This window comes from Dermochelys coriacea, chromosome 11 (genome assembly GCF_009764565.3).
Source record: "Dermochelys coriacea isolate rDerCor1 chromosome 11, rDerCor1.pri.v4, whole genome shotgun sequence".
Lineage (NCBI taxonomy): Eukaryota > Metazoa > Chordata > Testudines > Dermochelyidae > Dermochelys > Dermochelys coriacea.
In genome coordinates this window covers 66,544,613-66,556,862 of record NC_050078.2, presented here as the reverse complement: position 1 = coordinate 66,556,862, position 12,250 = coordinate 66,544,613, and the positions used below count along the sequence as shown (strand labels likewise).

Here is a 12,250-nt window from a genome sequence, read left to right as displayed (position 1 = left end):
TTTCCAGACTGAAGAGGAGCTCTGTGTGGCTCAAACGCTTGTCTCTTACCAACAGAAGTTGGTTCAACAAAAGATATTACCTCACCCCCTTGTGTTGCTAAGTGGACTACTATTCATGCATACACAAGTCCTTGCCTAATACACTATCCCGCCACCAGCAACCAACACAGGAACCCTACTACTTTATCTTTGTTAGTTTTCAACTTGATATCAGAAAAACTTTGAGAATTCTTTGCCTCCCAGAGTACTAGCAAAAAATCAATCCCATTCGGATCTAAGATTGGATGGATAACTGAACATTCCCATCTCATTCTGCTTATATAGGATGACTCTCACTTTCCAGATTTAGTGTGTTGAGAAAATATTTGTTAAAATTCCCTGTTTCTATATAAAGTTGCTTGGGCAATATTCATCCTCTCCCCCCTGCCCCAAGCATGTTTGCTTTTCTCACACATTGATGACATTTAATTTTACTGTCACTAAAGTTTGCAAGAAGAAAATTTCTAAGTGCACAAGATTTTGCAAAGATCAGATTTTACATTTGTATCAAGAGTTCTCATGTACTTATCTATCATAGACCAGAAATACCCTCTCATATCTGATCAGCATGAGTCAAATGGTGGATACCAACAACTTGCAGAAAACTGTTCTTGATCAATGTAGAGTTAGAAATAATTTGCCAAAATAAATTTTAAAAAACAACCAAATAATTGTGAACAATGAATCTGCTATCTGCTCACCTGATAATCTGTGAGCAGAAGAGATTTACACTCATTAAAATAAAGTTTTAATTTCACACTGCTCAGCTCTAACTATATAAGCTAGCAAGGTATTTTCTGCAAAGATATGAGCTGAATAAAAAGGTGCTTGCCAAATGATCCATAATGAAAGTCAAACCTGGAAGTTGAAACATTCACCACTTCTAGAAAAAACTGCAAAAAATCAGGTCTGCTCTTCGCTGTACAAACACCTGAGACTAGTGCTTAGTGTTGCAAGGGACACGTATTTTATTTTCCATGAAAAAATCCTAAGAAAATTAAAGTTATTTTCATCAAAAGTTTTGCTAAATTTGAGGGGAGGGAGGTGTGAAAAAACAAAGCAATGTTTTGGGTGGTGGGGTTATTGAAAAAAAACTATATGAACCTATGTTATGAGAGAATTTCTGTTTTCTCAAAAGTCACTTTTCATCCAAAAATTTTCAATTAAAATTTTTGACCAAGTCTACTAGCGTCCTACATCACATACTCCTGAGGGAATTCTGTGCCAGAAAAATGCAAATTTTATTTGTCGGTAAACATATGTGGAGGGTCCAACATGTCAGTGGGGCACATAGGCCACTGGCTTCACGGAGCTGGGAGATCACTCGGCAGCCCCCCACCCCCAGGATACTGTCTCATCGGTGAGGTGCACTTGACACAGCACAGTGGCTGGGTCTGCTCCATAAACACCTCAGGGCCTTGCCCCTCCATGCCAGCCACGCCAGCTGGAGCAGGCAGGCTCAGCAGGAACCAAGTGTGGGGGGATCCAGGTGTGGATTGAGAGGGTTCTGTGCGGGGCAATATGGGTGCAGGCAGGCCAATGGGGGATCTGGATGCACTGGAGCAATGGGATTCTGCAGAAGGTTCCAGGTGAAGGTGGGTGGGGCTCAGCGGGGAGGTGGTGGATGGTTGCAGCAGGTTGGGGCTCAGTGGGATGGGGGTCCAGGTGCAGGAGGCTTGTCAGGGTGGTCCAGGTGCAGGGGGGGATGGGGCTCATTGGGTGGGGGTTCAAGTGTCAGGGGTAGACCTCAGTGGGTTTTCTGGGTGTGGGGCATTCCAGATGCAGGGGTGAGGCTCAGCAGGGTGGGTGAGCTCAGCAGCGGGGTCTGGGTATGGGGGGGTTCAGCTGCATGGGGGTAGGATGGATGGGGGGACAGCTCCCTATACAGTAACCCCTCCTCCTGTGGCTGAGGAGCAATGAGGGCTGGAAGCGGGGGCGGGGGTGGATCTTCCTTCAGCTGGGAAGGTTTCTGGTGGTGGGTCTGACCCGGACCCAGCTTGATAGCTCCTTGCAGAAGAAGAGGAAGCTCTGTCCTCCCCAGTCCAGTCAGGGCTAGCAGCTGAGCCTGGCACAGGGCAGGAGCCTCACCTCCTCACCCCCACAGTGATTTACCTCTCCGCCAGCTACTCCAGGTGCCTGAAATGATACACTGGTGCAGCTAGGGAGGCATATGACCACTCTCCCTGTTTCCCTTTGATTCCTTGTCAGAATATAGTCTTTTTCTTCAGGGAACAAAAAAAATCTGCGGGGGACATTCATTATGTGTGTGCGCAATAGCGCAGAATTCCCCCAGAAGTAATAACAGCCAGGCAAACCTCATGTAGCTCTTTGTCCCCCAGTAATGGATAAACTGTGTCTAGAGGTTTATGAGCCTGCTGCTGCCTTCAAGGTAATGGACCTGGCCTTTTAGCTCATGCTTTTAGATCCAAAATTCCAAAGTTCACCCCTGCATATGGCCCAGCCAGTGGTGTGTTTACATATCTTTGCAGTGACCTTCATTAAGAAGATAAAGTCAGAAGATGTTATTTCCACATTCATCTTCCATAAGTTTCACCATTCACTGGGTAGAGCACACATTTTGAAGGCATTAACCACACATAAATGAGCAAAACAAAAAGAACATGTATGTTATTTGCTTGCATCAACTTCCCACCCACCCCTCATGCCATTAGCCAATAGGGCAGGCCAGATGCCTAAAAACCCTTGGAAAGAAGCTGCTGATGCCAATTGGCTAGCAGTGAAGGAGTCATGATGAAGATAGCAAGCAGCCTGTCACAACCCACTTATAAACATATAAATGCTCAGCTCTTTTTATACATGGTGAATCTTACCACACTGCCCTTGATCAACCACCCACCAGCCAACATATAGCTGCACTTGCATTTATCACTTTCAATGGCTTTAAGGTCACACCTTCTTAAATATTCCAAAAGCTACCCTTAAAAAGACCATTAAATAATACAGTACATGAACAGGTGTATTTTGGGATGAATGTATTATCGACAAAGAACTAATTGTGTTCGGAAATCACTCTGTAGCCTTATGAGCTTAGAATTAGGTACCACACAGAGGACACTAAAACAAGACCAAAATAGCTGGGCAGTTTTCTCTGTCTTAACCTTTTTAACTGGATGTGCCACCCAACCTAGCAGACTCCTATAAAGTGACCATGCAGGCCTTGTCCTTATGCAGTACTATTGACGAGTTACAGTATATGTGCATACCCCCCTATAGATCTGTCCTTTAAAAAAGTACAAGATGCCAGACCAGAACATTAAATGCCAATATACTTGTCACTGGGAAAACCAAATCAAATCCATCAACAATCTAAAGTGGTCCAGAGCCCAGCATATGACTATCACCCTAGCGATACTAGTATCACCAGATACTTCACTACAGTGAAACGTAAAAAACAAAGGGAGATTTGTGCCAAATGCTGAATGAGTGACCATGGGAAGAAGGAGAGAGATGACAGAAATAACACTGCAATCTGTAGCAACCTGCCACCAGGTCAGGAATGAACACTGGTGACAAATGGAAACCGGGGGGATCAAATCCCCAGCACAGAACCCTGTCCCAAGCAAATCCTCTAACACACATTGGAAGGGTCTGTCTTGCTTTTTCAACACGTCAACATACTCTAGCCTGTCATGCCAATAAAGTCTCATTGAATTGAATTGAATGCCTCTGGCTTGCATATTTACAGTGTGGAAAGCTATATCATTTGTTCTACATGCATGATTTTTATTTAAGTATGTCTCTTTTTCAAATGATTGCATTGGCTAGAACTGTAAGGAGGGTGGGTGTTTAATTTACCAAGCAGGATTGCAGTTGCCATCACAAGAGGAAGATCTCCTGCTCTCCTGACCTGAGCAGAGGCTGAAGCAGCCCTGGGTTTCATTGCTTAGAAGGAAGGGTTCTGCACTGGATTTTAAGTCAGGGGCAGACATGGGGATAATTCATGTGCACAGGAGATTCTTGGGAAAGGGAAGAAGCAAGATGGCAGGCTCCACCAGAAATAAACCAATAACAATGCAAGTGTCCTAGTTTAGAATGTTAACATATTTGCCAACTTCCATAATTCACGCTTCTCTTTCTTTCAAAGCCCATAGTCCTAGGTGTCAGATGGGACCCAGCACGAGTTGGCTTCTATGCAAGAAGCAGAGATGCCTTTTTCCTCCTTCAATTTTCTTCATCTTTACAATGATTTGTGGTGTAAGATTAACAGATCTCTGGTGGGAGCTAAGAGAGCTGCTTTCTGTTGTAATTCAATGGCCTGCAAACGTGTCCAGGGAAACTGGAGGCCTCAGTGGATAGAGGCAATGATGATTAGTCTCATACAGTGGGAATTAACTATGTTAGATAACACCCATTGGCTTCCCCTACAGCTTTTCCTATAACACTCCCCATAGTTATGATTCTGATGCTTGTTGATAGTACTGTGGCAGCAGGTTACACGAGTGCTGGAACTAGGGGTGCGGGGAGTGCTGCAGCATGCCCTGGTTTGATGCAGTTTCCATTATATATAAGGTTTACAGTTTGGTTCAATAGTTCTCAGTACCCCACTATCAAAATTGTTTCAGCACCCATGGCAGGTTACATAGGCAGAGCCTGTTCTAGTCTGGATCTGTCGGATTATGAAACTTTTGTTGCGAGTGCTACAGAATTTACACACAGGGCCCAATTCCTCACTGCACTAGCTTTACACCAGTATAACTCCACTGAAATCAACTGAGTTACACTGGTAAAGCTGGAGAAAGGAGCGGCTGGTGATTTCAGCCCTCTGTGTCGAAAACTGGGAGCTAAACTGACACTAAAATAAAGGGCTCCAGTGTGAGGCACAACACTGTGTATCTCCCATGTATTAAGAGTCTCAGGGCCAAACCCCAGTATAACCCCTTTTAATGAGCGTAATCACATGCTTAAAAGTTAAGCTCAGTTCAATAGGCATGTAAGTATTTTACTATTAACACAAAAAGATCAGCTCTTTTCGCTATCAACACTCTGGAGATCTAAGGTATCTGAAAAGAAAATACCTCTATAATATTTAACAGGAATAATGAACTTTCACCTTTCAGTGCAGTTCACCCTACAATTTCAGCTCTGACTACAGAGTCCTAGTCAATAAAACCCTGTAGCCAAGCAGGCTCAGAATAAGGCTTAGAAGCCTAATTTGGCTCAGTTTTAAGTCAGTCAACTTATCTGCAGCAAGTGGTTTATTTGCACACTAAACATATACTAGTGAGAGCTTGGTTATTATTACCTTGACACTTAAAAATCTGGTACCAGTCCTTGAGAAACGCCAGTGATGATGAGCCGTCACATTGCAAAACTCAAATCCGTCTTTCAAAGTCTTCACCACTTTGCAAGCTGTCAAAATTCTTGTCATCTTGATAGGTTGATTGGTAGCTAAAGTTAAAAAAGAAAGATATATCCTACTTGTATTTTTTAGACTTAGATACAGGCAATCAGGTACTTTTGCAAATTACAGTAAAGAAAACAGAGGAGCAGCCAGTGTGTTGGATTGACTGCACAGCACTCTCTTTTGCCTTCCCATTCTTTCTGGCATTAAAAGTCTGCAGTGTGCCCCGCCTTCTTCCCACCCCTCCTCTGAAGAGCACTTACAACAGAGGTGGTCATGTTGACTAGGTTGCATCATACATCGAATACTAACTGCTCCTACTGGAGGACTGAGAGAATTGCAGGAAGCAACCAGAGAAATTCCTGATACATCGGCTTGTCAGAACTCAATTTTTGTGAGTGTAATTTTGACAAATATTGTCAATGTTTATTTAAGCATTTTCTCTATTTGTATCACTTTAAATTTTAACATTTGCATGAAATTATTGCGGGCGGGAGGTCAACATCACACAAAAATATACAAAGTAAATATTCTTAAATCAAACTCTAGTAAGTCTTCAGCAAGCATTTTTCTTACATTGCCTATCCGTAAATTTAGATTATCATCAATGGAAATATTTTGTCAACAATTTGCATGTGCACTGTAAAATTGTCATTTACAGACATTCACCGATAAAAATCTAATCCTTCTAAACCAATTTATACAGAGAATAAACAGAGCTCAGATACACTAAGGCAATACTCTGGATTATTATTTAACAAGTAGATTAGGAACAGCTGCATTTATTCTTCCAATAGTCTCCAGGACTGTATCCTTAGGAAGATTTTCTATCCATTAGGTTTCCTAGAATTCTGGTGTGTGATGTTGGGGATAGGTTACACATATTGGACAAAAGGGGAAAAAATAATGTGGTTGCTACCAACATGTTGCAAAAGAAAATAGGGAAATGGAAAGCTTGTAAGCTCTTTGAGCCAGGACCTTCTTCTGGTTCCATACTTGTACAGCACCTAGCACAACAACAGGGTCCTAGTTTATGGCTGGGGCTCCTAGATGGTGCTGCACTACAAGTAACAATAAAAATATGTCTCAGCAAAGATCACAAAGTCAGCAGCTGAAATGGACTCCATGCAGTTTCCTAATTCTTGCCAAACATTGGTGAGTGTCATGTATTTCCTGCAACTCCTTCTAGTATGTTCCCCAAATGTACTGGCATTCCCCATTAGACAGAGTTGTGGGGGGGGGGGAAATGTATAACGAACCCAGAAACTGAGGGAGAAAGATACATTTTTTTCATACATTATTCTCATTACTGATTTAAAACCGTGGCCCCAGTTTTAAAGCATGAGTGCCTTAAATAGGATCCCTGGAACTCCTAACTGAACACGCAAAGTAGCAGGTAGACACATAAAACTGGGCGCTCAGCCCAGCACTTACGCATATATTATGCCAAAGGATTTGAGTGCCCTATGTATGCACCCACATTCTCTCAGCAATACGTATGCAATTGGAAAAGCTTTAGCTGAACAGAATGCAAGTACCGCATGGTAGTAGTATTTCCTTCAGTTACAGTGTATCGGGTTACTAGTTTGAAGAGCTGGGTGCCTGATACAAGTTAAGGAGAGGGAAAGACACTGGGGTAAGGCTACATGATGCGGTCATGCCCAGAATGTTGTGGGCCTGTATGAGAGAAGGGTTGAGAATTAAGAAATGGGCATAGGTGGCCAGAGGAAAGGAGATGGATGTAGTTGGGGGAATGGGAAAGCAAACCTCAGATCAGTTAGATAAGCACTACATACGTGGAGGGGCTTATCTGAACCGGGCCAGCAAACCTCTTGGATATTCACTCATCGCTAGAGCTGCGATGAGGGAAGGACAACACTTCCAAAATAAAATAGCACACAGCAGTTCAATTTCAGACTCAAAAAGGGGAATGATAGGAGGTGTTTTGCCAGGCAACAGAATGCCCTTGATGCAGCCTGATGGTATGCATTGAAGAGGAGACATACAAAAAAGGCAGGCGTGTTCATGAATGAATGAATGAATACCAAAGAAGTGCCCTTTGTACTGGAAAGGTCATTCTGAACTCATGCAAACACACAAACTTGTACATGTGATTCATAAACTAGTATTTTTTCCTATGGACTCAGCATTTTGCATCTGTTAAGTTATATTCACACTATCACAGATTATATTTAGAGCCTTGAGTTGTTGTTTTTTTCTCCTTTCATTGTGTTGGATAATATTCAGTGCTTGAAATGCAAACTCTGATTCTGCATTCTGGGTGGGTGACATAATATCGTTTATTCGACCAACTTTTGCTGCTGAGAGGGACAAGCTTTCGAGCTACAGGGAGCTCTTCTTCAGGTTTCGGAAAGGTACTCAGTGTGTCACAGCTTAACACAAGATCCAACAAAGAGTTAGCATAAGCAGTTAGAATATGTGCTAAGGGACCATTTTAGGGGAAGTGGCTAGTTAACAGCCCTGTAGTCATAGTTAGCCATTTTTCTTTGTTTTTTGGTATATTGAGGTACAAATTGTGCTCCCAATTTTACTTTGTAAATCTCCATTGAAGTCAGAGGAGTTAGGCCATGTCTACACTACCACTTATGTCAGCAAATCCTGTGTCACTCAGGGGTTTGAAAAAACCACACCACTGAGTGACCTAAGTTTAGTAGGCATAAGTGCTCGTGTGCACAGTGCTATGTCGGCGGGAGAGCCCATCGTTTAGGTGGTTTTATTATGTTGACTGGAGCGCTCTCTCTCTCTCTCTCCGACAGAGAGCAGCTATGCAAGCAATGTTACAGCTGTGCCCCTGTACATTTGTTAGTGTAGACATGGCCCAAAGAGTTTAGTCTTGACACTGTTTTGCATTATTTGTGAATTTGTACTTGTCACGGGGCACCTCAGTCACTACCCGGTGTACTTTGCTGCCTGGCCAGTTCATGTGATCACAAACACACCCCAGGTTGTTACCCTTTCACCAGCTCCATATTTATTCTTTCCTTGCAAAGTATCACTGCAGGCTTATAGCAAGAGGTGGTTTCCCCACAGCCTTCACTCCTCAGCCCGGGCTCATCTCTGACCCTTCCTTCTGAGCTTCCCCTTCCTTCCACTTATGTCCTCCCAATTACACCAGTAGCCCAGTGATTGCCATCCAGGTACTAAAAATCTCCCAACACAAAGCGTGTAATTGTTCAGAGCTGATCCTACAGCCTTCTTCATGCTGCAGCAACATCAGTTACCAGCTACTTATAGTGCCCTGTCACTACTAAGAGTGCCTTGTCTCTCACTCACACACACACCCTGCCCCCCTTTATTTCACTTGAGGCCTTTTCTGAAAGAGGTCTTCTTTGCTGCCTGAACCCTACCTCTTTAAAGGGTTGGTATTCTACTGAGGGTTCCTGTTCCCTTTTGGGGCTGGCCTTCCATGGACCACCAGTAAGGGTCTCCTGCTTTCCACCCACAAAAGACACACCTAGAGGGTGGAGATTTCCCCCCAGCTCTATCTCTGCCCATTGGTCATCACCACCAATCACATCCAAAGATCTTTCTTCCAGTTTACTTTGCTCTTGGCTTATATCTACCCATGTGAATTGTCCCTCTAGAGCCACCACTGCGGGATCCCTCTCTTCCCCCTACTTATCTTGCCCCTGGTTCAGGACTATCAGGGCAGGTTCACCCACTGAAGCTTCCTTGTCAGACCCCTCTCCCTCTCTTCGGCTTCTTCTCCATCCTGTGTCTTGGCTTGGGCTTGCTCCTCCCAGGAGCTAGCAGAGCCTCTTCCCTCCTTCTCTTCCAAGTGTCCCTGAGCTAGCACACTCCATTCCACTGCCCCTCCTCGCATTTTACTCCTCCCTCCAAGTCCTCCAGAGTCTCACATCTTTCTGAGCATGTTACCACGTGTTTAGGTGGTAGGTGAACCTGGAGGACTCCCTGGAGCATCCACACTCATGAGCTTTTTGTGCTGACCCACTGGTTGGGGTCCCTTCCCCATCATCATCTACCCTTTTCACACAAGGGGAATGAGGTCCCCTCTGTTCCTAACATTACCGAGTAAGGCAACAACTTTACTATTCCTACGCTCTGCCTAAACTTTCCTTCTGCTTCCAATGGGAATAACCACCACAGGGTAAGTGCGCTTTTCCCATGTGTTCAATAAATCGTTATCGGCGAGCCCCCGTTGCCCACTGCAGGCCTAACCATACACGGGAACACACTGCAGCTGAATCTGCAACATCCCTTGTCGTTCTTCAGCTTACTTTGTCAGGAATCGTCCTTATCCCATCCCCCCTTTTAGACCCATTCCCCCCCAGAACTCTGCAAACATGTAGTGCATGTAGGGGCACTCTCTCCATGTGTCCTTTGCCCCTGCATGGGGGGGCAAGCTATTGTGTGGGCAATTGGGGCCCCCCTTGTTTAGTCCCAGGCATCCCTTCCTAGGCTTCACAGCATGAGGTTCTTCAGCCTTCTTCCCCCGTCCTTGGTCCTAGGTTATGGAGCTCTTTCTATGGAAAGTCTGCCTCCACATACTCCTCTGTAATTTTACCGCCGCCTCTAAGGATTTCTGGCTGACGCCTCCAAACCCAAACTCTTGTCATCTCAGGGATGCTGTGTGTAAACTGTTCCAGAATAACAGAGTCCATTAGGGTCTCAATTCCTGTCTATTCAGCCATACCCATCAAATGGCTCAGTCTGACAATTTCTGCAGAGGCTCTAGGGACATATCCTGCCATTCCACTTGGGATGCCCTGAACTTTTGGCAGTATTTCTAAAATAGTGGCCTTCAGCGTACAATAAACTTTGGCCTGGCACTTGCTCAGGGCCATATCAGCCTCATCAGCCAGATAAGGGGCTAGTCAAAGGTCCCATGCACTCTTGTCCCATCTGAAGCTAGTAGACACCTGCTCAAAGTAAAAAGGCAACAGGGTCATCCCCTGGTGCCATCTTACACAGTCTCAGGCCCATCATTCACCAGCTGTTGCTATATCTGGGTCTGTTACTTGAAGAACTCTTGCAACGTTTGCTGCTGCTCCACCCGACAACCCAGAAGGGCTTGCCCCTCTGCCTGCTAGGTCTTCTGTATCTCCTTTTCTTGTTCCACTAGCCAGCACAGCATCTTGTCCCTGGTGCCCAGATCACCTGCCTTCACCCAGGTTACCCCTCAAGATTCCTTCTCTCGGTTACAAGGGTTGATACTCCTGGACAAGCCTCCACTTGTCACAGGGCACCTCAGTCACTACCCGGTGTACTTTGCTGCCCGGCCAGTTCATGTGGCCTCACGGTCACAAACACACCCCAGATTGTACCCTTTCACCAGCTCCATATTTATTCTTTCCTTACCAAAGTATCACAGCATACTGCAGACTTACAGCACAAGGTGGCTGCCCCACAACCTTCACTCTCAGCCCAGGCTCACCTCTGAGCTTTCCTTCCAACCTTCCCATTGCTTCCTGTTCCTTCCACTTATATCCCCCCAATTACACCATTTGCCAGGTGCTCATCATATCCCAATACAAAGTGTGTAATGCTCACAGCTGAGCCTGCCGCCTTCTTCATGCTGCAGCAACATCAGTGCCCAGTGTGTATTTATAGTGCCCTGTCACTACTAATGGTGCCCTGCTGTGGTATTGTATGAACTGAGCTGCTCTGGTAGAAAAAACAGTGCTATTGTTGTGTTATTATTATTATTATTACTATAGTGCTTAGGTATTGGACTAGTAACCTCACTGTGCAAGCTGCCTGTACAAACACAGAATACAAGGTCCTTCTTGTAGGCCAGATCCTCCTGATATGGTAAAGTGGTGCCATACCACTGAGTGAGCATGCTGAACTTCACTACCAGTATTTTTGATACCATTCCCTCTTTATTATTAAAAAAATGATTTGTAAAGTCTATTAACAAGCTCTCCAGGGATCAAAAGGAGATTACCCCTCCAAATCTTGGAACCACTCCCTTTCCAAAGTCACTGCATTTGCATGAGGCAGGAGAAGCAACCCATCCGCAAAGACCAGGAAACAACTCCCAAATTGTGTGGTATGATGTCAGCTCAGACCACACAAGTGATCCCACAGAAGTGATGAACTGCTGACTTTCTTCAGCCAGCAATGTATCAGGCATTGCTAAGAGAGCTCTTAAACAATGTCATTCTTCTTTTCCTATTGAGGGCAGCATTAAACACTTACTTAACTCTAAACACATGCTTAAATGTGATTTCCCATGGGACTAAGCATGTGCTTAAAGTTAAACACAGTTTAAGTGCTGTCCTGAATAGGATTGTTGTCTTGAGTCAAAGCCAAATGGAAATAATTGAAAGAAAGAAATAGTATAGGAAAAATAAAAAGGAGGACTTGTGGCACCTTAGATTTAACAAATTATTTGAGCATAAGCTTTCGTGAGCTACAGCTCACTTTCATCAGATGCATGCATGCTGTAGCTCAAGAAAGCTTATGCTCAAAACAAATTTGTTAGTCTCTAAGGTGCCACAAGTACTCCTTTTCTTTTTGCTGACACAGACTAACATGGCTGCTACTCTGAAACGAGGAAAAATAAAGTGTATCACTGTTCGAGCTAAACTTTTATCAGATAAGAAGTGGAGGGTTGTTGTTTTTTGTTGTTGTTTTTTCTCGTATGTTTCCTTCCCTCTCCTCATCCCTTCTACAGGTCAGTTTAAATTCATCCAGGGCTCCAAGATAAAGGACATACATTTGAGAGTTAGGGACTTTAAAGCCACAAGCCAGAAGATCTGTCAGATGGTACATCTAAAGTACTGGAAAAAACAATCTGAAGAAGGTGACCAGTATTATTTGGCTGACACTATACTGGAAAATAGTCTTTTTAAAAAAAATTTG

At 44.2% G+C, this 12,250-nt stretch overlaps 1 protein-coding gene across 3 annotated transcripts in view; it reads right to left on the bottom strand.

The window, feature by feature from the left end:
- The window catches only part of CPS1 (carbamoyl-phosphate synthase 1), a 131,565-nt gene extending 120,722 nt beyond the window's left edge, over window positions 1-10,843 (bottom strand). Inside the window, exons 1-2 of one of the 3 annotated variants that reach the window (XM_043505694.1) lie at window positions 10,771-10,843; window positions 5,303-5,448 (exon numbers count right to left, since the gene is read on the bottom strand). In XM_043505694.1, coding sequence (XP_043361629.1) covers window positions 5,303-5,428 — 126 coding nt within the window. In that variant the 5' untranslated portion in view covers window positions 5,429-5,448; window positions 10,771-10,843. Of the gene's footprint in view, window positions 1-5,302; window positions 5,450-10,401; window positions 10,692-10,743 lie in introns of those variants that run through there. The other 2 variants (XM_038421643.2, XM_043505693.1) reach the window with 2 other exon arrangements.
- Window positions 10,844-12,250: the final 1,407 nt, after the last annotated feature.